Genomic DNA, 27,712 nt, shown 5'->3' on the forward strand with positions numbered 1-27,712 from the left:
AAAAAAAAAAAAAAAAAAAGGAAAAAAAGCCTCAGTCAGTCTGGACAATGCTGAGAAGCTCAGCAGCTGCCTCTTCTGTACTCACTGTATATGCGGAAATCTTAGGAACAGATTATTTGCAGCTTTCATGCTGTGTCAAATACACAGGAAGGTTTATAACCATCTTATCCTTTTGAAATCTCAAATCTCTACAGAAATGTAGTTTAGCAAGAAGAGTACTAGGAACATGCTTTTGAGATGTTCTCTGTTGGACGTGTGGATCTTATCCCATCCTTAGACACGGAAAGTAATTTAATTTGGATCTGCTGCATCTTAAGTCCATAGTAGTCTATGTAAATGGACTAATACTAGCTGTATTTTACACGTTTCAGTTGTTATTTCAAAAGAAAAGAAGTATTCCTGCTCAGTTTGAGCTGAAAACCTCACGAGAAGAAAAATGTCAAATTTCTGCCTTTGAGCTTTCCTGCAGCTCCAAGTGAAAGCAAAAGGTGTGAAAACAGCAAGACTCAATATTAAGCATTGTCTGTAATTAGCTGTTCCCTCAGCATGTGTTTTTCTGAACCCTATTTTGATGCCCCACTACTACCCGCATAATGTAGACTTGTGCATTCAATGTATTTGGATCACTGGGTTCTCCCATAGGGCCCTGCACACATAGGTCACATTTTCCCAATAACCATAAAGCAATAGCAGTCAAGCAGAATAAAAAATAGGCTTACCATAAGTCAAATAGCTTTTATGCCTAGAACCTGTGCTTAAGATCCTAGAATCCAGTTAAAATTTGTTTCTCCCTACCCTACTCTCTCCTCCCTTCCAACAAGATCTCTTCTCCTTTCAGACTCACAAGCAAACTCTTAGTGTAGCTGCACTTGCCTCTCATAACACAAACACTTTTTTTTTAAGAGTACTGAAGCAAAGCTTAAATGTTATGTAATGCTTTGTGTTGGGAGGAAATGGAGGATGTGTCTGGAAATGCAATTAATCAGCAAAGTGCCTTTCTGTAATTGTCAAGAGCATGGGAATAATGGAACACGTTGCGTATGTTTCTAAACAAAAAGCGAGCCATAAAATACATCAAAAATGAATCATACAGTTATCTGACTTACTAGAAAATGAAGACCATACAGGAATACTGGGAATGATGAAGGAAGGATTGAAATGCTTTAATTATAGATTTGTTTGTTAAGGCTGCAAATGATAATTTCTCAGTTACAGAAAGTGTAAAACTTAAAGATAAAACTTATCTTTAAAATCATTTTAGCTATGTGAATTTAGTAGAGAATTATATACTCCAGCTTTGCTGGCATAAGGTATACAGGATTTCTACATATAAATCTGACTATCAAAATTTAAGCCATATCATCTACATTATAAAAATATTCTCTCAAAGTAAAACAGCTTGCTAAGAAATTAAAAGCTGAATCAGAAGTTAGATTCAAAACAAATTTATGGAGTGGAAGCATCAACTTTAAACACAGGATTTGTTTTATATCCTTGGTTAAGAGGCCTTTTTTTTCTTTTTCTTTTTTTTTCCTTTTTTTTTTTTTTTTTTTTTTTTTTGTGAAAACCAAGTAAAAAGAAACCATGAACTTGTGCACAAATAACCATAGTTTAAGTCATAAACGTTTTTCTTCTTCCAACTTGAATACATTTAGAAATAGAAGGCAAGTGACTTCTTGGCAGCAGCTTGGACCATTTCACTCCAACTGACAGTCTAAGACTCCTTTCTTCATCGTCTTTCCGCACAAATGAGGTATGGCTGTGGTTGTAATGTCATGCCTAATCTTGGTTTGAGATCTGGAATCCCACCATGAGGAAAACACAGGTGAAATCGTTGTAGCAACGAAGTGAAAAACAAAAACAGTTCCATTCGAGCTAGCTGTTCTCCAAGACAATGTCTTCTTCCTGGATTAGAAAAAAAAAGTTTTTGAAAGGACTTGTAAAATTATTTACATTACATTTGCACTCTCATGAATAAGAAATTGTGGTTTCGTGAGACAGATGGATTACAAATGTTAGAAGTTATAAAATCAAATAAGTACAGAGAAATATAACAGGCAATAAAGATGGAATTCATCACATCTAACTTAGGCCACTTAGAAGTTGTGCATCTAGTCCAAGAAAACTGTCTTGGCTCCTTTTATTTTTTTTGAAGAAAGAGTATCTCAAGGTGCGTCTTTCCATGGACTGAAGGAGTCAGTTAGTTTATACTGAACATCTAATTTTTAGGTTGCTATTAATATATGAGTTAAATTACCCTTAATTATAGGCATTAAAAATGCCTGTAAGTTAGGACTTCCAGGATAGTTTCTTGGCACATAATGTAGTGCCGTATGCTGACCTCCCTTGAAAAAATACCTGCAATTTCTGATGCTGACTGAAGTGCCGAAATATGCTGAAATATCACCTGGTTGTGACAACTTCAGCAGCAAATGACTCTGCATGTTAATTCTGAAACAAGTAGCACTTAGGTGCCACAATGATCTGATATGTATAGATTCTGCATATAAGGTGATACTATACGGGTGGGATGTTTTGCTTGGTTTGTATAATAATGAGTTTATTTTTACATAGGAAATTATCCTGAAATGTGTTATACTGAAAAAAAAATAATTTATAAATATGTATATAAAGAATATATCTTTAAAATAGCTGTTTCATCAGAACCATGGATTTAAATCATGCTGCTCATTTCTGATTTATTGCCATCACTTTTATGTTGTATGTTTGTAGATTTATGGGAAGGAACAGTGGAAGGAATCGTTTTTACCTAATGAAAAAGGAATAAATGCATCTTTCTTGACAAACTGTCCACTGCTGTCCAAAAATCTCTCAGGAAAGAACACTTCTGGATTGTTCCAGTATTTTTCATCAAAATGTACAGAGTAGAGGTTTGTAATAACTGTAGTGCCTTCAGGAATAGAGTAACCACGTACAACAGTATCTTTGGAGGTTGCGTGAAAAATACCTAGTGGAACTATGTTACAGAATCTTAGAACTTCATGGAGAACAGCCTCAGTATATGGCATTTTGCATTTCTCTTCCAAAGTAGGCATTTTGTTTGGGCCGATGACTAAATCGATCTCTTTTTGAACATGTCCTGTTATGAAAAGGAATAAGTGAAAAATCATTATATTTTTATCGCTTAAAAATGTACTTATAAAATAATATTGAAACATGACATATCATACCAAAAATATAGTAGCTTATACGTTTTTAAGTTTAGACCTTTGTCTTCTTCTTGCTAGTAGAAATTCTTGTAAGCATATATAACAATAATATTTATTTCAAGATTTCAATATTTTTGTTTTTCCCTCATAAGCTTTCTTTGTTGAAACAGTCAAACAGCCCCTAATTGATTAAAACGATTTTTTATGCATTTTTATATTTCATGTGCAAATAATGAAAATCTGGGCAATGACAGAAAAATTCTACCAAGAATCACCAGGCTCTTCAATGTGAACTGACAATATTTCAGAGCAAAAAAAAGAGATGGGAAACAGCTTAGTGAAAGCAGTATGTAATGTAATGATTTCTTGGCGTATACTGTTAAATAAATAAAAATAACAGCATTTTTTATTTTTATCTAGATGAACTGATACTGAATTCTGATTCAGGAACGTATTGTACTGCAGCATCCAGGATCAGAAGATTATTTTAGGTGAGTGGATTTCTACAAAACTGGTCAATATATAGGAGACAAGATAATGTTTTTCTTGATCTCTATTGAATAACAATATCTTGGTCAGATCTGAATTTTTAGCCTTTTTGACTATTTATGGTACTTAAAATACCTCTTTTCAACACAAATATACATCCTAAAATGTAAGTACCTATCATTATTTTCTATCATTTTTTAATTTCTATTTTTGATAGGCTTTCTAACTGCATTACATCAAGCACGATGATGAATTAACAGAATGCAGAAACATAAAAGCAGTATGTAATTTTTTTACAACTGTTTCTTTTAAATCATCTGAAATGTGCTGACTGCTTAAAAATAGCAACCTCGGTTTTAAGCTTCCACAAAAGAAGTATACGTTGTGTTCAGTGAAGCCTAGGTATTTCTCCTTAGTGAAGCATCTATTGCCATAAAAATAAACCACAACCTTTAATATAGAAAGATATCTGATTTCTAGATAGAATTGAAGAGCCTTACAGTCATAACTACTGTTGTTCTCCCTGACCTAAAATAATATTCAAATCAAACTGATTTTACAACAATATTATTTGGTCAAAGTATAAATAGTAGCTTTACAAGTTTGAGTCATTCACGCTGCTTTTTCTCCAAACACTGAAAATTTCTATTTGATGTAAGTGCTGCTAAGATTTTAATAGGAGAAATAAATCTGTAGGCAGTGAAACAAGATGACTGGTTATCTCTGAAATCCAAATTTCTACACAGTGTCTGGGCTGACATTCCAACACCTAGTGCTGCCTTACTTCCTGATGGCTGTAACCCATCTTTTTGTTTTCAAATGGTTTTCCCTTCTACCAGAAATATAAATGTCTGTGATACTTTAATCTATTTTGAATTGAGGTGCTTAAGGAAAATAGAAACTGCAACTAAGATACCCAGAACATTTTTGCTGATGTTTTTACATTTTGTTATTATAATTAATTGCATGTATTTATTTTAATATGTAGATTTAGTGCATCCGCCAACCAACATTAAGCAACACAAAATTTCAATATATTAGGAATATGAAAAAAATCACACCTCCTTAATAAGTTGTAAAACAATTTAATAACATGCTAAAATGTTACTATCATACTTCATTTTACAATGTCAAAGATCTTACCTTGGATGTTTGGATAAAGAGCCATAAATAACACTGCCCATCTTAAAACATTTGTTGTAGTTTCAGTCCCAGCTATGATGAGTTCTCCAACAGAGAAAATTAAGTTCTCTCTTGAATATGTAGATTCTGGATCATTTTTGTTGCAATCCATCTCATCTAAATATGCATCTATAAAATGTCGAGGTGACTGGGGCTTCCTGTTTTCAGAGACCCGTTCTATAAGCTTATGAAGGAAGTCATAGACTTCAGCTGCATTTTTGAACAGCTGCTGGTGTTTCCCAAATGGCAAGATACCAATCCAAGGAAAAGCATTATATAAAAATACAGAGGCACTAGCAGCTAATTCAATATTTTCACTGAAAATCTCAATCATGTGCTGAAATTCAGTATCTTCATATGTAAAACGTTCTCCAAAAATAATCAAATTAGTAATGTTTGAAACAGCATTTGTTATCAAGTGCTTAAGATCAAATGGTCTGCCTTTGTACGTATCAATGGCGTCAAGGAAAAACACAGATTCTTCTGAAATTTTGTGTTCAAAGGACCTTTGACCATATCCAAAAGTTCGAAAGGTATTTACAGCTAATTTGCGATGTTCTGTCCATCCTCTGCCGTATTTACTGTTCAGCAAACCTGAAAAAAATGTTTTGACACAGCATTTTATGCAGTGCTTCATTTGTCCTCAATAAGACAATAAATTTATTTAACTATTCAGTCCACTCTAAAAGTGTATTACTGTTAATAGAATAAGCTATTGGAAGATTACCTAAACAACCCCTCTGCCTCAAAGCTGAATTAGATATACCTATGTGTCATGGTTTTGCAATTTTGTAATTTTGCTATCAGTATTCCACATCATAACATCATGTTAAGCATAGATAATTTTGACGAATCTGCTGCTCACAGAAAGAAGACTACATGTCCCAGGGAGCACCACGGTCAGTCATATGACCAGGACTTTATAATCTCACCTCAGTGCTGGACTCGTTCTCTCGGATCCTGCCAGCCATGGGGGAGTGTGTGGAAGTGTTCCAGCCGTTTCGCCTAGAGTTACAGTAGGCCTCTCGGCTTCGGGACTCACTCTCTCTTATTTTACTTGATTTGTTAGCCTTAATTCCAATTATATTGCATTATATTGTGTTATTCTGTATTCCAATATAGTATTTAGTAAAATAGTGTGCCTCCTTAGATCATTGCTGCTGTATTTATTTTCTCTTTCTCTGTTTTTTTTTCCTTTTGGGATAGCGGCCCTGCAGGCCGTCTATACCCCTGTCATGGGTGCTGGTAGATTTTAGGGTAACCTGTGACATAATTGGTGGAGAATGCGGGCAGGTTGCCAAGAAATTTGGGCAAAAAGGGGCAAAAGTAGGCAAAAACTGCAAAAGCTGCTGTTTTTCCTGCTGTTCTTTTAGCTTTTACAGAGCTACAAGTTTTTTTTTCGTTAAGGAGCTATCTGAAGTTTACGTTTCTGCACCTGGGAGCTTGACCTTGAAAGTCCAGGCGGACGGCCAATACCCCAGAATATTTTGTAAACTTCTAGCTCTGCTATCTCGTTATTGAAGAGAGGAAAAAAAATGTGTGCTCTGTTAAAACTGCTTGTAAAACTGCTTTTCAGGGGACTGCATGCTCCTTGTCCCTTCCCTGAATCCATTATGCAGTTTTTGAATGCCCATTTGACCACACTGTTAATTTCCCTGAACATACTGTTGGTTATTTTATTAATCTCACTCAGTATCTGGATTTATAACATTCTTAGGATGTCTTCCCCAGAACCAGAGAATACTGAGTGGCAGGGAGTGTGGAGAGGCTTTGAGGAGACTTTAAAAAGGCAGACATCTTCAGCGTCATGGAGCTTTACTCCTGAACACTTGAAGAATCCTGAGAGCTTGATCGCATATTTGAGGCAGGAATGTTGCGGCACAGGCAGATCTCAGGAGGCACAAATGATTTGGGGCCTGGCTAATGCCTATTGGGCCTTATTCAATTTTGAAGCTGAGAGAGAGAGTCTCAGAGCTGAAAAGGCAGAGAGGGAAAAAGTTTCTGAAGCTGAGATAGAGCGTCTCAGAACTGAGATGGAGAGTCTCAGAGCTGAGAGAAATGACCTCCTATATCAGCGTGACACCCTCCGGTCCGAACTTGATGCCCTCTGGTCCAGGCAAGACACACCCCAGTCTGAGCGAGACGCCCTTCGGTCTGAGCGAGATGCCCTTCGGTCCGAGCGTGACACTCTCCAGTCCGAGCGTGACACTCTCCAGTCCAAGCGCAACGCCCTCCAGTCTGAGCACGACGCCCTCCAGTCTGAGTGTAACAACCTCCGGTCAGAGCAACGCTCCTTCCCGAGCCCAGACGAGGCAGCCTGTAGCGGAGCAGCGCAACCCCAAGCGGACAACACCGGTCTCGGCTTCCCCGGTGGGTCTGTTCCATATCTGGAAGGGGTTGGTGCGCTTCCAGGCTGAGCAGGCACCCGCCATTATGGCCATGGGGCAGGAGGCCCCCTGTCCAGCCTGCTGGACACCCAGCCGTCCGGCATGAGGGGTGGCCTTAGATGTGGCTGAACGGGAGAGGTGGCCAGTGCTTCATCTTTATACTGATTCATGGACGGTGGCAAATGCCTTATGGGAGTGGTTGCAGCAGTGGGAACAAAACAACTGGCAACGACGAAGAGGTAAACCTATTTGGGCTGCTGAACTGTGGAAAAACATTGCTGCCCAAATAAGAAACATTGTTGTAAAGGTGCACCATGTAGATGCTCACGTGCCTAAGAGTAAGGCTACTGAAGAACATTAAAATAACCATCAGGTTGATCGAGCTGCCAAAACTGAGGTGGCTCAAATAGACTTAGACTGGCAGAACAAGGCCGAATTATTCCTAGCTTGATGGGCCCATGAGACTTCAGGTCATCAAGCAAGAGATGCAACATATAAGTGGTCCAGAGACCGAGGGGTGGACTTAATTATGCATGCTATTGCTCAGGTCATTCATGACTGTGAAATATGCGCCATAATTAAACAAGCCAAGAGGATGAAAACTTTTTGGGGGGAAGGGCGATGGCAAAAATATAAATATGGGGAGGCATGGTAGATTGATTATATCACCTTGCCATGATCTCGCAATGGTAAGCGTTATGTGCTCACCATGGTGGAGGCAACCACTGGGTGGCTTGAAACATACCAGTACCCCATGCTATCGCCCGAAATACCATATTAGGGCTGGAGAAGCAAGTTCTATGGAGGCATGGTACTCCAGACATTGCCCCAGCAGTTCCACTCCTATCCCTGTCACCTGGGCAAGAAGCAGAAGCCCATGGTGAGGATGGTGTGGATGTGCCAAGCTAGCCACCCCGCAGTGAGGGGGGTCATCCTGCAGCCACGAGGCCTGAGTTCGCTGTTCCCCTACGAGGGTTTGGAGCTGGACTCTCCAGGCCAGGATGTGAAGCTGCTGGCACCATCGTGTGCCCCGGTGGCGCGGTGGTAGAACTGCCACTTGCAACGCCGGAGGCCCGGGTTCAAATTCCCTGTGGCGCAAGTGGTAGAAGTGCCGCTCTGCTACACAGAGGGCTCGAATCCCGGGAGTTGGACTCGATGACCTCTAAGGTCCCTTCCAACTCGCACAATACTGTGATACTGTGATCACCTGCTGGGGAGTTTCTTGCTGAGCCTCTCCTTGATGCTTCTGTTCCACTGAAGGGAATGGATGACTTGGAGGATGGCCATACCACCAGCAGTGATGCTGGTCTGCTTCTCCCCTCTGCTTATGCTCTGGGCTCCTGCCCTGACATCCAGTGATGGAGACAGAGGAGGACAGTCCCAAGAAGTCCTCCGTGCAGTGGCCCTGTAGCTTAGGGAAAGGATGAGTGCACCTTGATGTGGGGGACACCCCACTAGTGCTGCCTTTCCCCTTTTTCTCCCTCCACCGTTATCATGTTCCTCTTTCTGGCAGTTTTGTCATTTTCTCAAGTTAGCAAATACTGGTGTGTTAAGTTACGGAGTTTTATTTTCAGCTTAAGGATTTGCATGAAATAGATATAAGTTGTTAAGAAAATAAGGTTGCTGATTACTCACAACTATATATGTGTGTGTGTGTGTGTGTAATAAGCATAATGTAATGATGTAGAATAAGGGGTGGAATGTCATGGTTTTGCAATTTTGTAATTTTGCTATCAGTATTCCACATCATAACATCATGTTAAGCATAGATAATTTTGACGAATCTGCTGCTCACAGAAAGAAGACTACATGTCCCAGGGAGCACCACGGTCAGTCATATGACCAGGACTTTATAATCTCACCTCAGTGCTGGACTCGTTCTCTCGGATCCTGCCAGCCATGGGGGAGTGTGTGGAAGTGTTCCAGCCGTTTCGCCTAGAGTTACAGTAGGCCTCTCGGCTTCGGGACTCACTCTCTCTTATTTTACTTGATTTGTTAGCCTTAATTCCAATTATATTGCATTATATTGTGTTATTCTGTATTCCAATATAGTATTTAGTAAAATAGTGTGCCTCCTTAGATCATTGCTGCTGTATTTATTTTCTCTTTCTCTGTTTTTTTTTCCTTTTGGGATAGCGGCCCTGCAGGCCGTCTATACCCCTGTCATGGGTGCTGGTAGATTTTAGGGTAACCTGTGACACTATGCTACTGCAGGCAAGCAGACTTCATACCTTAGGTAAAAGTATGTCAGATCTATCTGGAAACATGTTGCATTTAGTGAAAATCTCATCTAAGAGCAATTGCTATGAGTTACTTCCACTATAACATAAGCAGGTACACCAAGTGTATTTTGATATCAAAACGCAAGCCTTCTGAGTCATAAGACATATACTAACCAGTGGTAATGCCCACATTTTCCTTTTGCACTGAAGTTTAACTCAGTTTTTACTAAAAGTAGTATATTCTATAAACAATAGTTGGAGTGAAGTCTGCCTATAACTGATTTAAAAATAAATAAATAAATAAATATCTTTTAAGCTTGGATTCAAAGAATTCAAATCATAGAATCACAGAATGGCTGGGTTGAAAAGGACCACAATGATCATCTAGTCTCAACCTCCTGCTTATGTGCAGCGTCACCAACCACCAGACCAGGCTGCCCAGAGCCACATCCAGCCTGGCCTTGAATGCCTCCAGGGATGGGGCATCCACAACCTCCTTGGGCAACCTGTTCCAGTGCGTCACCACCCTGTGTGAAAAACATGTTTCTCAGAGTTCATGCTAAACAACTGGAAGAGTTACAGCAATAGATAAGTATAGCTATTTCAGAAGACTCTTGCACTGCTCATAGCTAAAAGCTAAGAGATGCTTCAAAGCTAATTTGATTCCCAGAAACAAAGAAAATAGCTTTCCAAGTGACATTAATTGACTGAGGAGGGAAGAGCATGGAGATAAAAAATTATGTGTATCTTGCTGTGGAATTTAGCTCAGGAATGACAGTCCTTTATGGATAGCTTTAAAGAAGCATCGAGTATTTCATGAAGAGATAAGAATCACAGAATCATAGGGGTTGGAAGGGATCTTCAGAGATCATCAAGTCCAACCCCCCTGCCAAAGCAGGTTCCCTACACCAGGTCGCACAGTTAGGCATCCAGGCAGGTCATGAATATCTCCAGAGAAGGAGACTCCACCACCTCCCTGGGCAGCCTGTTCCACTGCTCTGTCACTCTCACCATAAAGAAGTTCTTGAGCACATTCGTGCAGAACTTCCTATGCTCCAGTTTCTGGCCGTTTCCCCTTGTCCTGTCACCTCCACACACTGCTGAAAAGACCCTGGCCTTGCCACTTTGCCCCCCACACCTCAGGTATTTATAGACCTGGATCAGGTCCCCTCTCAGTCTTCTTTTCTCAAGGCTAAACAGACTCAGGTAGAGAAACCAACTAGAGCAAATGTTTCATGTGATCGTACAGCCTAATAAAATCTTATGGACAAAAATGAATTTCCATTTGATGACACTAGCACTTACCTCCCATGTTTGTCAGCTTCTTAAACAAAGGAAGAGATGGTCTGTCTGCAAAAATTTCACTCTGGTGAACAAGGCATTCTTTCACTGCATCATAGCCATTCAGCACAATAGCAGATATACCTCCCAAATCAAGGCTGAAAATCTTTAAGGGAAAAAACAAATTATAAAATGCCATTACAACTAAATCTTGCAAAGAAATAATGAAAACAAGCAAATACAACTAGTGGAAAGGTGACATAACACTGAACTTCAATGCAAAATGTGGATTTCATAAATATAGCAAAAAACTTCAATAGAGCATGCAAGAAACAGGAGGATTCTAGTATTGATACAACTGTGGCATCATAGAGTTTGTTGTGAGCTACATTAATCTCTCTCAAATGAAACAGTAATTTAGCCTATGCTACATTCTGCTTTGCAGTGGACCTAATGTGACCAAACCTCTAAAGTAAGGATAGGGATGCTTTCGTAGAGTCATTAAAATAAAAAAGTGAATCTAAACATATTTCAGAGAATGTTTTTTCTCCTAATGCAGATAGATGGAAGGTATGTTATTTATAGAATTAAAGTACTTGTATGGTCTACTTTCATGGTCTACTTTCATATTGAAACAAAGACATGAGGGAAGTTTCACTGCCCTCTGTATTTCCTTTCCTCTTTAGTAGAAAGAATCCAGTAGTTGAATTTGGTTATTGTGATCGAAACTACAAGTTCTTCTGACAAAACCTTCCATCACTTAGTGATGGCAGACATTGAAGTGGTGTCAGTGTTGGAAAAAAACCAAGCTCCCCTTTATCCGTCCTCTTTCTGGAACTGGGCACCAGCTAACTTTGCACAGACTCCCAAAGACCCATAAGATGACAGATGTGAGAGCCACGATGACTGGCAACAAACAATAGCATAGCCCAGCTAGTCCCATCTCCTGTTTCCAGAGGTGCTCAGCACTATATGCTTTAGAGAAAGATGCAAGGTATACATACGGGATAAACACAACAAAAATCTTCTCCTAAGCTTAACAAAATAAAAATGAGGCTAAATTCTCAAGACTGAAATTCTATATCCCTTTTCATACTTTTGTTAGTGTGATAAATCTGGTATTTTTCACTTACACAAATGTTTATTTTTTCTTCATTGCAGCATTGCTGACCATCACTATATGAAGAAGTAATGGGCAGTAGTTTAGTTATGCATTCTATGAAGTCTATTTCCTTAAAGCAAGCCTAAATTTTTCACTATTGCAATGAGAAAAAAGTACTGTTGTACCCCTTGGAAGCATTTATTTTTGTGTACTTCAATCACAGCCTACTTATCATTCTTTGTACATTGTGAAATACTTTTGTCATTCCCTTGATCTCTTCCAGAGCTCCCAATATCCTGGTCTGCCTCCTGATCTACCCCAGATTCTGCAGAATCCTTGATGACAGCAGGTGAAGAGAACTACAGTCAGCATTCAGGCAAGTATAAAGCTTAATTTTTGCATGATTCATTTGCCTTCCTATTTCCATTCAGTTCATCTCAGTATTTTCCTTGAAACACCTTTTTTCTACTGCCAAAATACAGGGAGAGAGATGAAGAGATAACCCTACCCTTTCACTTCTGCCATCGAGCATGCTTTTCATTCATATACTTTGCTTCTCATTCTTAAGACTGACTGTTAAGTTTCTTCTGTAGCTTTCATAACGATCTTTACAAAACTTATGTGCCATCATCAGTGTTCTTTCATTTGCTTGGCAAGGGTGTTATTTAAACACCGCTTAAACAGCTCTTAACAGTTTAGGGACGTGATTTTTTAGCCAGTGTTTGTTGGTCTTTCCATCGACCGAGAATCCTTCTAAAGAAAAGCCCGCTGGCGTTTTGGGGGGGCGGAGGGGGTTGGTAGGAACAGGCGCACACCTACACGTGCTGCGTCTGCTCTGCCTGCCTTTCCGAGCCACCACTGATAGCTTGGGCTTCACTTTTTTGAAGCATGTAAGAATAGACAGCTTCCATGAAACGGGGTAATGAAAAGAAACCGTCGAGAAACAAGAAAACATGAAAAGGCAAAAAGCCATCAAAACGTTCCCATATACGTATAGAAATAGACTGTCAGTAACTACTCAAATATCACTTTGAAGGCACTTTAAAGTTCTTCCCAAGCTGCACTATGCCCAACCTTGCATTTTGGTTTCCCGTGCGCTCCGCTCCAGGCAAAGCCCGACGAATGCGAGGCAGAAGGATGCTGGGGCACATCGCTGCCCCGAAGCGGAGCCCCGGCATGCACGGGAGCGGATCCGCTCTCCGCCCCGTGCCGGACCGCCCGCAGCGCGCGTTTCGCCCGACGTTCAGCGCCGGAGCTGCGGCACCCCCGGCGGGGCCCCCAGCGCCGTCCCGCCCGATAGCGGCCGGGCCGTCACCCTGCTCTGCCCGCCGCCTGCCCCGGCTCGGCGTCCGAGCCGGCGCCCGCCCGGTACCTGCCCGTGGATCTGGCTCTGGCGCCGCATGTAGACGTGCGGCTGCTCCGCGCCCAGGGAGTGGATGTTGCCGATGAGGGGCAGCCCCGCGGGGCCGGGCGGGAAGCCGGGCGGCCGCCGCTGCTTCAATAGCTGCCGAACCACCAGTGCGAACGGCAGCAGAAGCAGCAGCAGCGCCAGCAGCAGCCAGGGACCGCCCCCCGCCGCCGCCGCCGCCGCCGGCTCCGCGTCCCCCGCCGCCGGCCCCATCGCGCCGCTTCCTCCTGCCGCCCGGCCCCGGCCCGCTGTCCCTCGTTGGGCGCTGGCAGAGCGTCTCTGCGTCGATCGGCCCACGGGAGCGCCGCCCCTCGCGTCAGCGGGCCGGGGCGGGACGGGGCTGCGCTGGTGAAGCGGTGAGAAGCTTGTGCGAGCTGGTTAGAAATACTGTCGTAGAGCTGGTAAAATAGAAAAACAGAAATACGCGCTTTGGGGATGTCTTTCCCGGGGCCTCCTCGGGTCTGGGAGACTTCAGACAGACAGCCCCGCCGTGTTTCCTTCTCCCCCTCCTGTATGGCCACGAGACAGAGAATGTGCCAGCCCGACGGGGCTCCGCTGGTGGGTGCGGAGCAGGCAGGGACCTGATGCATTTGCTGAAGGACGTCTCTGCGTAACTCGTTATTGCCACTGTTAGCTAGTGGGGTGGCACCTCGGCAAGTAGCTGCAGCTGCTGGAGAAACAGAGATTGCTTCCTGCTGAGCTAAGAAAGCGATCCCGCTATGAAGCATAACATCCCGTTGAAAAAGTTCATAAAAAATCTTCACTCTGTTTCTGCTCATGTTTTACTTTTCTATCACTGCTGCCGTACAAGTAGATCTTTGCAGACCAGGAATACTGGTGCCCTACTAAAATTAAAGTGCTGTGTCCAAATCAGTCTTTCTTTCTGTTGAGTTTAGCTCAGTACCTCCAGTAGATCAGTAAGAAGATTAAGATCTACGCTGATACGGAGTTTGTACTGATGAACTTCATAAATAACCTGTCAGATCAAAGTGCATCATGTTCTCAGTCATCTAACTATCTAATGCTTAATCCCCAGTACGTTCCTGAGTTGAGATGTTCTGCTTCTGATGTGGAGGTACTAACTTAAGAGTGCATGGCCCAGAGTCTGAGGATGGCCCCTGATGCTGTTCAGAAGGCAGATGAAGACAAAATCAAGCACAGCGAAGGCATCGCTTTGGGAGCACAGAGTGGAGGTAGTGTGACTGGGATGGGAGAGGGAGGGGGACTGGGAAGTGGTAAAGTGTGGCTTGTTGCCTGGCATTTTGGCTGCAAATTATCTCAGAACCATAGAATTACCTGAGTTGAAAGGGACCCATAAGAATAATCAACTCCAGCTCCTGACTGTACATAGAATCATGCAAAATCAGACCCTATGAGAGTGCTGTCTTAACGCTCCTTGAACTCCAGCAGCTTGCTGTGATCACTGCTGCCCTGGGCAGCCCGTTCCATGCCCACCGCCCCTCTGGTGCAGACCCTGTCCCCAGCCCCCACCCTCCCCTCTCCTGGCACAGCTCCATGCCGTTCCCTCGGGCCCTGTCGCTGTCACACAGAGCAGAGCTCAGCGCTGCCCCTCCACTCCCTGTGAGGAGCTGCAGCCACCATGAGGCCTCCCATCAGCTACTCTGCTCTAAGCTTAACAACCCAAGAGACCCCAGATACCTCTCATTCATCCTGCCCTCTAAATCCTTCACCATCTTTCTTGTCACCTTTCAACACTCTTTTAATAGTTTCATGTCCTTGTTGTACTGTGGTACCCAAACCTGCCTGTGGTATTTAAGGTGAGGTTGCACCTCAGTGCAGTCCCACATTTGCTCAGGATGAGCAGACTGAGAAGATAAATGTCATGTGTTACAGAAAGGTATGACAGTAATTTTTAATAAAGGTAAGTGTAGCTACTCTAACTCAGTTTTCTCCTGAGTTGCTGACACCTGTTGTCACATGCTAAGGGCTGGTTGAATGCTGAACCAAGGTCTGTGCTAGTTTCCATGAGTCAGTGCAGTGAGAGACTATAATTTTGGGGTAAATCTTCATGTAATGAGTAGTTGGTTGTAGAGACCTCAGCATCTCCTCCAGTTTGTAAAATGATTGCCAAACAGGAGCTAATGCCAGTATCCCAGAAGAAAACCTTAGCCATGTTCTCAGTTTGAAGAATTGAATTGAACACTGCTGGAGATTTATTTCTTCATTTGTTTCAATATAAAACTTTCTGTCATCTTGACTGAATTACTTTGGCCATGCATGCAGAAGGATCAGTGTATGAGTGCCCTAAGATTTCTCACCAGTGGACAACAGATTTGGGACTGAAGTTTGGCTCCAGTCAGATGCAGAATGATGCAGATGCAGAGGGGAAGCGACCAAGGATTAAAAAAAGGTCTGCAATTTGCTTGAGCAGCTGTGCTGAAACATGCAAACTCAAATGGATAGATTCAAACTAAGGAAGAAGGGGTTTACAAACAGCAAATACAGGTAAATGGAGGTACACAGATAAGCTGATCAATATACACCTGCCTCAGATAAGACGACACATGAGCAGTTCTCAGAGTGTCTGAGGAAATGTAGCCTAGCTACTATTGCTTTGATTTTCACTTTCAAGTGTGTAATACATCACTTGCACTCAGAGGACTGTGATTTCCAGTGAGTCTGTGTAAGAAAAGAAAGCAAAGGTGATTGACTTGTTGGCAGCAAGCATTCTGGTGAGGAAAAACAGAAAACAAACACAGCATAGGAAAACCCAAAGAAAAAATAAATAAGTAAATACATAAAAAGGAGGTACAGAAAAGTCCATCATTTTCAATCAGGGGAGAAAACAATCAAAACTGACTTTACTGTAGCATTTGGACCCTGGTGATGGAGGAAAGAAGACAGTGCTATTCGCTGTAATAAAGGATGAGAAACTGAAGCACATGATTGCAAAGCTGTCATATCAGATTTGGTCAAGCCAAAAGGTGATGAATCTACCAAGGTTAAAAATCCAACAGCCTCTAAAGGACAAATGATTGAATGGAGGAAAAGTATGACTGAAAGCCATGGATAAGTATGACTGAAAGTTGTCAAAAGTGATAAATGAAGCTTTGCAGACAGATGACATCACATAAGACCAGAGGTGTAGGGATTCAAGAGCCCAATGGACTATCCAAGGATGGATTCCTTGCCAGTTCCTCACTGGTCTTTTTATATTTCTTTCATTCTTTCGGGAGTGCGGGGGCAGCTTGTGCTGAGTTGCTACTTTGGGAAGGTTTTACTCATTTTAATCACAGATGATCAAATGAGCAAACTCATGGGATGAGTAAAGGTTTTGTGATTTCAATTATAAAAAATGATGGCTGAGTAAGGAAACCCATTAAAGTGTGTATCTTTATTAAATTCTAAAACATCCTGGTCATCACAATTCACAATTACTTTGCACCATAAATCCTGCAAGGAAAAGTTGGACACAATCAAGTTACAGCAAACAATTACATTCTTGTCTTCTCCAGAAAAGCAATAGGCGGTTCTTTGACAGGAAGTGACTGTGCAAATACACAGTTTTGACTTCAGAAGGAATTTGAAAAAATCTACTCACAGATGGGATTGTTCTTTCAGCAACAATATCAAGAGTCCAATGATAACTCTGTTACATTCTTGGGAGGAAGATGAAGTTGCTTCCCAGCTCCATGAAGAACCTCACCAACTTGTATTCAGCTAGAGTTCAAAGCAGGCTTCTTTCATTGTCAAGCACAAGTGGCTTTTGTGAAGTCAAAGAGTTTAACAGCCAGCTGAAAAACTATTGCACCTGGTCCTCCCCACACTGATGGCACTGCTGGCATCAACAGGGACCTATCACTGTAGCAGCCCACTACGCAGGGTCAACAGAATGGTCCTGGCTGATCAAACGGTTAAATTACACTGTGGCTTAATCAGGCTACTCTACTATAAGGATAAAGAATGAAATGCTGACATGAGCTCTCGCAGGCTCCTAGTATCTTGTGAAGAACAAACACAGGGTTAACTTCAGGTTTTATGGGACAGTCTTTTACTAGATTTTTGCTGACATGCTCTGATGACGTATAAGATAGTAGCATAGCACTTGTGCAAGCGATCGAAACAAGGTTTTATAACTATGCTATTGCCTAACAAGGTTTGTTTTCAGTTCTGAGGCTGCTTTCCAAATAAGGAGTTTGTTCATCTCCAGTCTCAGCTGAAGCATGTGTAAAACTGAAGTGGAAATAGGTGCTAATTTTGAAAGCGTTTCAGGGTGAGATCCTCCCGTGCAGTTTGTCCCCTTTGTGTTAGCCTGGCCATGCTGTGAGTCTGCCCTGGCTGAATTTGGTGAGCTGAAAGCTCCCCTTCAGGGATTCCCCTTGTCAGAGACCTGGAGGTGCAGCCTGGGACAGAACTGGGTCTGGCTGGAGTGCAGTAGAGATTTGCCAGTTCTTAAGGGTGGAAGTGTTGCCAGGTGGCATGAGCTGGGGCTGCAGCCTCTGTGAGCCTGCCCACAGGCTGAGCTGTGCTTCTGCAGGATGGAAGATGACAGAGCCATAGCCAGCTTCCTTATTGTCTTCGCCATCTCCCCTGCCATAGAACCCTCAGTGCCGCACAGTGTGACCCACTTTGTTGTAAAAGATTATTCTGCAACAGGTTTTTGAATATATACAGGGAAAGTGCTTCAAAGCCAAAGCTCATTAGGAGTGTTTCAGTGAGATTAAAACAATCCAGCATCGATCTTCTGTTTAAAATGTCTTCCATATTTCAGTCTGGAAGCTTTTCTAAGGCATTTTGGAAGATCTGAATTTGCTTCCAGACTGATTCATAGATTTCCCAGTAATTAGCTCAATAGCAGTTCCTTTCTTGAGAAACGTGTCACTGAAGCTGATGTCATTAAAAAGGGAACCCTCTAGTGTTGGGATCTGTATCCATGTTCTGGTTTTCACTGAAATACTGCATTTTTCTGAAGATTTTTTGGCTAAATTTAAATGAAGATACAGGATGGATGTGTAAAATATTATTTGGGTAAGCCTGGTGTGAGCTTAGTCTACGAATATCGCCTTCTGAAGGCTGTGGTTGGGAAAAGGATCAGTTGATTTAAGGAGGTAAGATCTGCAAAACCCAGTGCTAGTAAAACTTCTGATGATAGGTGAGGTGTTTTGTTTCAGGGTTTAAGTAAGTCTCCAGATGTTAAAATTACTATTAAAAAATTAAAAACACAGAATCTCGGAAACTGGAGATGTAAGAGATGAAGAAAGCTTGTTTAGTTGATGATGTTCCTTTTCCAGAGTGAGTATTAGCTACATGATGTCATTCCTGACAGATGTTAGATCACCATGCCATACAGTGGCATAAAGACTGCTAGTATAGTGCAATGGAAATTGTTCTTATATGACATTAATTTCAAATGTAGGAAGCTCTTTCTAATGTGCTGCATCTCTACTGTTGTTTTTTAAGTTCATATATTTTTGCTTTCTTAGCACGTTATTACTTCTCTGTAGCAAGTCTTTATGCTTTTATCTTTCTCCATGATCTTTCCTTCTATTAACTCTTTCTCCAGTCTTCATGTCTGATTTGGTTTGTCTTTTTGTTTCTTTAATAACTGTTACTGTTGTTTGGTTTTTTTGTTGTTTTTGTTTTGTTTTTTGTTTTTTCTGGACTTCCTCCAAGTTCTCCAAGTTGCCCTTTCTGAGGTATCTCATGTTACCCTGAGCAGAGTACAGTGAGACCTACATCTTACCATCAGCAAGTAGAGTGTAAGGATTACCTCTGGGGCCTCAAACTGCTAACAGACAGCTTTCTTTTACAATAGCATTATGTCTGACTCAGGTCCAGATTAACCTGTGAGGTCCAGATTAATCTGTGGAGCAGATTGGGATCACACATTAGAAAGATGCCTTCATGGGTGTTCAAGTACTGCTCACTGTCCCCTGCATATGTTGTAGTCTTCTTCATTGGAAGTGTTTCCAGCCATTCATGGAGATAGAAACTGAATTAGGTGTCCACCTGGAACATTAGGTGTCCACCTGGAACATGGACAGGTAGAGACACAGAGACAGAAAGGCTGTGTAGCTTTTATAACCCATTTTAATGTGAATCGACCTGCTCTGCAAATCAGGCGATGTTTAAGAGCCTCACTGCGATGACAGTGGCTTGTTGGTGTAATGGTGGCATCTATAGTAGGAATACAAATGGTTGTGCTTCAAGATGCATAGTTAAATAACATACAATTGGATATTGGAAGAAATTCAAGTGTAGAGAAAGAAAGTCAATTGACAATAGGCAGCCTTTTCTGTTTCCCTACAAGCTTTAATTAAATAGGAAATTCTTATTTGGAGCTGGAGGTTGTATTAGATCATATAATTTCTTATTAAAAAAATCAGGTCATTCTTTAGTTCTTCAGTTTATCTCCTTTGAACCTGTACAAACATCATTTTACCCAAAATCAGGCACTGAAGGAAGCAGAACCAGATCCTTGTTTCTGTAAACCCCATGGTTCCTTAGTGCAGTGCTCACAGGTATCCCACCGCACTAGTTTTCCCACAAATACTTAACCTCTGGTTTTAGATTTATCTAGCATAGATTTATCCCATAACAACCCTGTGTCTTTTTGACAGCTTCTAAAACTAGACAATCCCATCTTTGGAGTTCTTTCATAGGCTGTTTCTTCTCCATCTTATGTATAAGAGAAGAGAGGAAGAAAATCTTTCTGATGAGACCAGCTGATGTATAATTGTAGGGAAAAAAAAACACAGAGCTAGGAGTCCCTCCATTAGTGCTGGCAATGAGCAGCCAAAGCGCTTGCCAACATCCAAATACTATTTCATCTTTACGCTCACAAAAGTTTATCTATTAGCACTAATACCTGTTGCTTTAAATTTATGTTTCTTCCTGTGAAAGCCTAAAGTAGAAATGCTGGCATCTGAAATCTGTAATCAGTACATCCTGCGGGCTCCAGCCCGGAGCTGAGTTACATTGGCAAGAGAAGTACTCAGTGACTGGAGCTGGCTGTAAGATGGAATACAGCTTTCTATCCCCCCGAAGAACTGAGAAACACTATTCCTACATGGTTGTCTGGACTTTTTAAGGTTAAAAGATAAATATTCTTTGCCGAGTAAATAAATCCCCAAAGGAGATGAGAGCGATTAATTGTTAACAGAGAAAGGGGAAAGGAATGGTGAAGGCAAGGGAACGTTTGACTGAGAGTTCAGTCGGTGGAGCTCCCACACCTTTCATCTGCTGATGGAACTGCACGAGTCATGCTGAAACAGCAAAAGCGACGTCGACCTGTTCCTTTGGGTGCTACCTCACGTTTGTAAACGCAGCCTCAGAAAGACCAGCTGAGAAATCAGAATAGAAGTGTCGGAAAGATATTTAAAATTAAATACTTTAATTCTTTCTCTCTGGAGACCGAAGGTTCCCTTGGCACGTAGCCGTACCACAGACGTGCATCACAAACTAACTTCCCACGTGTACGTGCGGGAGCAGCAGGAGTGCTCCGGGGCGAGCCCAGCCGGGAGAGAGCCGTAGCGGGAAGCCCCGGGCTTAGTTCGCCTTTAACGGTTTTGCAGTCATCGTTCTGCAGAACGAGTGGAAAAGCGGCAGCAGAGCCCGGCTGTAGCGCGGTGCCCCGCTGCGGTGAAGGACGGGAATGGGGAAGAAGCCCCTACCGGATGAGCAGCGCGCCCCGTCCATGCTCCTCTTTCAACTTCCAAGCCAGCATCGGGTCAGCGGAGAAATACCTGTTCTCGCTTCTCCCTACCTTCGTTCATCTCCAGGTGAAACGCGCTGCTTCTGCCTTCAGGAGCCGTCTGTAAAACAAACAAACAAACAAGTAAACAATAATACAAGAGGATGGGCCAGCAATGCCCAGCTCAGGTCGACCGCCCGCACGGAACCCGGAACGAGCGCACCAGCCGTCCCGCGCCGCGCTCGCAGCCTCGGGGCCGATAGCGACAGCTCAGAGCGGGGCTCGTCCCCGTACCGCAGGCGGGGCCCGGCAGCGCCGCAGGGAGGGGGCCCGGAGCCAGCGGGGCCGGGGGCTGCCGGTTCCCCCCTAGCCTCCACCCCGCCTCACCGGCGGCTGCGGAGTCAGGGGTGTGGGGTTCCTCTCCTCCCCGCTTCTGCCCGGGCCGGAGGCAGCTTTCCGGTCCTCGAGACCCCTCGGCAAACACTCCTCCGCCCGTGCAAACATCCTGGCGGCAGGTGCAGAGGGTCCTCCGCGGTGATGCACGGGGCTGCGGCAGCTGCCGGTAATCCGCAACCACCTGCGAGTCCCGAGAACCCCCGCGCCTCTTCCGCGCGCCGGAAGGCGCTGCACCTGCCCGTGCCGGTGATAGAGATGACGGTGGTAGATGACGGCGATGATTTCCTCGAGGGCTGCGGGATCCCACCGTGGAGCGAGCCCGTGGGAGGCGGCAGGAGATGCTGCTCCGTACCGCCCGGGGCTACTCGCTCCGGCCGGCAAAGACCCCTCATGCATTGCTCAGCACCGCGTATGCGACGCGCCTCCACCCCGGCTTCGCGGCCGCAACTCCTCCCGACCGAACGCAGCCGTCGGGGAGCTGAGAGAGCTGCGCCGCTCTGCGGCAGAGGCCGCCCCGAGCGAGCCCCGCGGCGGGGACGTGGGGAGCGTGCGGCCGGGCGCCGCGAGTAACAAACACTTCCTCTCGCCGCCCCCCCCGCGGCCGCCGCCGGCTTTTTTGTGAATGGGACGGTGGCTCCGAGCGGGGCATGACGTCACCGCCGGGCCGGACGGCCGAGGAGGCGATTGGCTGGCGGGGCCCCTCGGGCGCCCACGCAGGCTGCCGCGGCGGCAGGTATAAAGGGCGGCCGGCGGGCAGCGCGCGGCACCGCGGCTCGGCGGCAGCACTCGGCTTCCGCTTAGCGCGGCTCCGCAGCTGAGACCCGCACCGCCGGTAAGCTCCGTGCGCCGCTGCGCTCCTGCCTCTCGTGCCCTTACGCTGTCTGTCGTGCGGGGCGCTTAACGCGTTAGTTCTCGTGTCTGTGCGGGTGTGTGTGTGTTGAAAAGGAAAGCGAGCAAAGCAGGTGGGTAGGTGGGAGCCAGGCCGCGGTCCCTCACTCGCTCTTCCCATCCCTTTGGTGCTGGTAGAGCTGAGAGGTGTGGGGCGGCCGCTGTGCTGCTGGTGGCCCCGGGGTCTCCGAAGTCTGAGCTGGGCCGGGAGAGAGTGGCTCGGAGACCTGCGGATGGTGAGGCAGCTATCTGCTGTGGCCGTGTGAGCCTGGGGAGCCGATGCTGTGAGGAGCTGAGCTGTAGCTCAAAGTCAATCGATTATGGTGCCTTTTACAGGGTTTGTTCTTGTGGCAGGTTCTTTTTCTTTTTGCTTGACTTCTCCTTCTGGTTTTCAAGTACTTACCAAAATGAAGTTATTTCATTCTTAAAGCATAATCTGAGCTGGGACACTAGTGTGCTAACTGCCAAGAAGCAAGCGGCTTTAGGTGCAGTGCCAGCAGTGGCACTTCATTCTTAACAGCATTAAACTGTAAGCGTTTTCTTCTCTCTCCCCTTATTAGTTTTTATTTTCTCATGACTCTTCTTGCACGGCTGCCTCTTTACATCACATACACTGAATGACATTGCGTAGCAGACGGAGGAATGTGTTTTCACCCAGCTTAGGGGGTAAGGCTGCATTAAGCTGAATGCAGCTGGACAGAACTGCAATTCAGAATGGTTGCATTTGTATCCCCTGTAATAGTATTCAGTTATCTTAAATTTCCAAGAAAACCAAAGCAAAATGGAGTGATTAAAGGCAATGTTAGGGGGAAAGAAAACAATGAAACACAACCGGGAGCACTTGTGCAACTTGTGGCTAGAAAAGGATGACCTCTTTAATAGGTCTTACAGGATTGAGGTGATTGGAAAACAGCCATTGCTTGATATTCCTCTTTGTTGTAGAGAGGAAATCATGGTTATGCTGAAGATTTCATCTTTCCTTGCTGTTTATGCCTTGGTTGTGTGCCAGATGGACAGCTTCCAGGCAGCCCCAGTCAGGTAAGAAGCTGGTCATATTGCTGAGTGCTTTGTCTGAATGGTATGGAAACACTTAATTTTTATTTTTTAAGAGCTCTAAGAGAGAAAAGACTACAGAAAGCTGGCTTCTTCTAGGGCTATTTATGATGCTGACGGTTTTCTAACTACATATATATAACACATAATGCTATGCATGTGCGTGGTTTACATTTTCACACCCATAAAATACACTGCCGATGACTTACAGCAGGGCAGGACACGCTCCTCTCTCCTTTACGTGGCTCTCTGTATTCATCCTGTTTTCTTGCCTCTGCGTAGACCTGGCTTGGAGTCCATAACAGATCGAGTGACGCTCAGTGATTACGAAGCTCGGAGATTATTAAATGCACTGGTGAAAGAGTTCATACAGATGACAGCAGAAGAGCTGGAGCAAGCCTCTGAGGGGAACAGGTAAGGACAACCATTGTGGGGGTGGGAAAAGGACAAGTTGGATGTCAAACGTTTCACAAAGAGCCACCTGAGCAGACCCTCTCTCTTCTCTTTCGTTTTTGTTTTCATGGGGTTATGGCTAACTGATCACCTACTCTATAAAGGAGGATAACATAGAGACATCCTAATGTTTGTGTCAGGAGAATGGCTTCCACTTAGTTAACCTGCTTCTATCTGTCTCTTACCACCAAAAGTGGAGGGTGATTTCAGCTTGAATGAGGGGGTTATGGGGGAAAAAAAAAGTACAGCAAAAGGTACGTTTTCCTGGTGGAAATGTTAGGGATCCTTCAATCACTCTTGGATTCTCTGTCATGAAAGTGCATGCTGTTGTAAGGCATGGAAAGCCCCTGGCAGAGGGGAAGTGTCCTCCCAGTGCACGCAGCGCCATCTCCCCCCTGGAGCAAAGGCATGCAAGAACGTTTGCATTATCCTAATAGGATTTGTATTGCAAAGCATGGTGATGATGTATGACAGACTGAAAAGCATGCTGAATACACAGAGAGTAAAACTTGCTGTCTCCTAACTGAGAGCCTCTTAAAGGCTAAGGAACTTGCTTTTTCAACTAAATGAATTCATTGGAAATAGTGGTTTCCTTTCTAAGTGCACTTGTCTGAACCTTCCTTGCATGGAACGTGATGTGGAGGGATTATTTTTACATTACTGTATCTATTATTTATTGCATTATTTTGATTTTCCTAATGGCAGATATTTGCATAAGGAAGAAATGCATGACCATGCATGTTTGAGATTATTCTTCTTTTGGGCATGTTGTTTTTTTTCCCCCTGCAGCCTGGATAGACCTATTTCCAAACGCTGTGCCAGTCTGAGTACTTGTGTGCTGGGCAAACTGTCTCAAGAATTGCACAAATTGCAAACTTACCCTCGTACTGACGTCGGGGCTGGAACTCCTGGCAAGAAAAGAAATGTGCTGAATGACCTGGAACATGAACGCTATGCAAACTATGGGGAAACCCTAGGAAACAACTAGACGTGCTTAATTCTGCCCTTCCCCCCCCTCCTTATTTTATTTTATTAATTTTTTTAACCCGATGCATGTGGATTTAACTTTGATTGCTAACTCTGCTATCTTCATCTGATTCTGTTTTTGACAGAGAATGTTTGAGGTGGACCTAATGTTAGGAAGACAGAACATAACACACGCATCAAGCTAAGGGAAAAGTAAATAAAAATAGACAGCGCTGCCTTGATTTCAAATGATTTTCTTAGACATTGATTTTTTTAAAATCAAATCTAGACAAGGCTCTTCATTTCTGGCTACTAAATGTACAAGTAGACTCTTATTTCATTTTTTTGTGCCTGCCCATGCACTTGTTCAATAAACCTATTTTTCTATAAGGATTAGATCTGTTTGGTTTACTTGTTTTAGAATGTGAGACTTCTAGGTAGGGCTAGAGAGGCTTTACACACTTTTGTCGTGTTCAAGAGAGGCAATGCAAGAAATTCTAGAGGACCTTAATAAGCCAAGAAAGTGCAGAGGTGTCTTAGAAGTTATGCATGTACGTGGAAATCATACAGTGATGTAACCAAGCATGCATGGAAACGTGTTAGTAAATAGCCTGAAATGCAAAGGAATCAGGAAAGGCTCATATAGAGCTGTTCAAACTAGAAATGTAATCCTGTCTAGAACTGTGTACGGAACACTTAAAGGTAAGGATTTAATGTTTTCTCTTTTTTTGGTTTTTTTTTCCTTCTCATTTAATGATAAGTCTTCACACTACCATAGTTGAAACCTGAGTGTTTTAAGTAAAGAGGCTGTTTTCTTATTGCTTAATGTTTAGATAGTTTTGCTTGTATTTTAGAAGAAACACTTTCTTTAGCTCTTTCTTACAGTATGTTCCATACCTTTATTTCCAATTCTTCTGTTGCAACACCACATCTATCCTGTAAGCAGAAGCCTGACCTGAATCATGGCATCAGTGTTACAAGCAATATTATTTATTAGCATTAATGAACTGTCCTGCAATGCTTTTCTCAGCAAAATTGCTCTTCTTTTAGACAAGTGTCCTTGCTTTAGTAGACAGTTTTCAAGCAAGCTCTGAGTGTGTATTCAACAAAGTACTGTCTAGTGAAAAATGAATAAATAAAATAACTAGCTGTAGGCTTACCTGAGCCCAGAAGATATTCTGATGTCAGTGTAGTATTTACATAGCAATGTGCTGTACTGAACTGGGGCCTAATGGCCGGAAAGAGATGTTTCCATATTCCCATTGGATATGCAGAAGCAGTGTGCTTATGGGTGGTTCAGCTCTGAAAGCATGTGAGTGGCTGCTGGGCAGGTGCAGCCTTGCCAGAGTGTCTGACAAAACTGGTGCAAGGATTCTGTGTGTTTTCCAGATTTTTATGGTGCTGAGCTGAGAAGTTATGAGCGGCTTTTTCTGCCATGCTTCAGAAGGACCACAAACAAAACAGAAGATCTAAATTTTGTGAGGAAAGAGGGATCGGTTAAATATCCCAGATCTGCACCTCACCAGCCTCTCTGTGCTAGCTGTGGTGCCTTGGAGACTAGAAACAGCTCATATGTCCCTGAAAGTCTGGTTTGGTCTTCATTCCAATTGCCTAAGAAGGGCTTGTCTGTCTTTCACTAACTGTGTCTGGTACTTAGAAGAAAGAGTTTGTTGGTGGAGCAAATGAAATGCCTGTTACATGGCAAGCCTGCCCTTACTGACATCTCATTGCAAGCAGGGTGGATACTTTGGAAACTTGGAAACTAACTTTCTTCTCCTTTCAAAAAGCAGTGTAACAGCACAGAAAAGGGCATGCAACACTGCTACCTGTGTGACCCATCGTCTGGCAGACTTCCTGAGCAGGTCAGGAGGAGTGGGCAAGAACAACTTTGTCCCAACCAACGTGGGCTCTAAGGCTTTTGGCAGGCGAAGAAGAAGTGTTCAAATATGAAAAGCTGAATGATAGTATGCATATGGTAAGTATATTGCAATAAACAATCTTCAGTGCAGGCAACCCTTAAGTAACCTGAGTTTGCAGAACTTTAGTATAGCTGGATGAGTAACAGGCTTACAGTAAAAGAATCCCAGGTAAACAGGATAAGTAAGAGTATAAAAAGCTGTTAGAAATGTTATTGAAGCTTGTGAAGAAGAGCTTTCAGAGGTGTTCTTCTAAGATAACTAACTTCATACTGCATTATCTAAATGCAACTGTACTGTTGGAATTGCTTATTTTCTCATTTTGCTGGTAATGTTTGATTATCAACATATGGATAACTCTGAGTTTGTTTCTTTCAGGTTGACGTGAGACTGAAGACTCAACTTTAATTTCTAATGAATGAAACTCTTCTCCACAAATCGAGACAGCCAAAAAGAAGATTAATTTTGCATCCTGATATTGAAAGCATTTTGTTTAAGACAAACAATGAGAACTCTTCTGTTATGTATAGTACAAGGGGCTCCAGTTATTCGAGTTAAATTATTGTATATTCTTTTTATATGCAACTCTATTTCAAATAAAATGTGACAGCATCTATTATTTATTTATCTTCTAGCATATATGTGATCCATGCTATTTATCCTGGCACTGCTGCCAAAACTCGGGGAGTTATACTGAACTGCTGCCTAGCAAGGCGTGTGTGTATAACATGGTGTGCTGTGCCTTGGTGTTAAAACACTTAACTAACCTGATTGTACAGTATGTTTAAAACAAAAAAAGAAAAAAACAAAAGCAGAAAACAACCTCTTAAATATTGTAACATTTGTGAATTTACGCAAAATTAAAAATAAGTATTTTTAGATACACTTGCATTGAGAAACTGATTTTTTTTCTTTCTCTGTTTGAACACACTTACAGAAATGTTTGGCAGTAGCCCAAATCACTGCAAATCAGATGGCCTGGTGGGCTCCTACAGCCCTATTTGCTGTAGGTGTAGGCTTTTTGAGTCAAGTGGTCTGAACTGGATGAAAAGCAGCCTTAGAGGATGCATTTAGAAACCGGTAACCGGGGAGGCTGGTGCTTAATGACACTTGTGTTAAATTCTGTCTAATAAAACTCCAGTGGC

At 43.2% G+C, this 27,712-nt stretch overlaps 2 protein-coding genes across 7 annotated transcripts; one reads left to right on the forward strand and one right to left on the reverse strand.

Moving 5' to 3' along the window:
* Positions 1-13,382, reverse strand: CYP2R1 (cytochrome P450 family 2 subfamily R member 1). Of its 3 annotated transcripts, XM_072338371.1 has the most exons (5): positions 13,206-13,382; positions 10,756-10,897; positions 4,803-5,435; positions 2,771-3,100; positions 1-1,905 (listed from the first exon to the last, which is right to left on the reverse strand). In XM_072338371.1, the coding sequence occupies exons 1-5, from the start codon at positions 13,233-13,235 to the stop codon at positions 1,730-1,732; spliced, it is 1,311 nt and encodes a 436-aa protein (XP_072194472.1). In that variant the 5' UTR covers positions 13,236-13,382; the 3' UTR covers positions 1-1,729. The 3 variants fall into 3 exon arrangements, with proteins under 3 accessions (XP_072194472.1, XP_072194473.1, XP_072194471.1); XM_072338372.1 differs by lacking the exon at positions 13,206-13,382 and having other exon boundaries at positions 2,969-3,100; positions 10,756-11,021; XM_072338370.1 differs by lacking the exon at positions 13,206-13,382 and having other exon boundaries at positions 10,756-11,021.
* On the forward strand, positions 2,745-27,712 carry CALCB (calcitonin related polypeptide beta). 4 transcript variants are annotated; one of them, XM_072338374.1, is made up of 7 exons: positions 2,745-2,891; positions 3,591-3,661; positions 12,117-12,209; positions 14,278-14,434; positions 23,122-23,217; positions 23,515-23,646; positions 24,475-25,044. In XM_072338374.1, exons 5-7 carry the CDS (start codon positions 23,132-23,134, stop codon positions 24,671-24,673), a joined length of 417 nt encoding a protein of 138 aa, XP_072194475.1. In that variant the 5' UTR covers positions 2,745-2,891; positions 3,591-3,661; positions 12,117-12,209; positions 14,278-14,434; positions 23,122-23,131; the 3' UTR covers positions 24,674-25,044. The 4 variants fall into 4 exon arrangements, with proteins under 4 accessions (XP_072194475.1, XP_072194476.1, XP_072194477.1 ...); XM_072338375.1 differs by lacking the exons at positions 2,745-2,891; positions 3,591-3,661; positions 12,117-12,209; positions 14,278-14,434; positions 24,475-25,044 and adding exons at positions 22,016-22,123; positions 26,439-26,626; positions 26,946-27,712; XM_072338376.1 differs by lacking the exons at positions 2,745-2,891; positions 3,591-3,661; positions 12,117-12,209; positions 14,278-14,434; positions 24,475-25,044 and adding exons at positions 22,016-22,123; positions 26,442-26,626; positions 26,946-27,447.

Source organism: Excalfactoria chinensis, chromosome 5 (genome assembly GCF_039878825.1).
Source record: "Excalfactoria chinensis isolate bCotChi1 chromosome 5, bCotChi1.hap2, whole genome shotgun sequence".
In the NCBI taxonomy this organism is placed as follows: Eukaryota; Metazoa; Chordata; class Aves; order Galliformes; family Phasianidae; genus Excalfactoria; species Excalfactoria chinensis.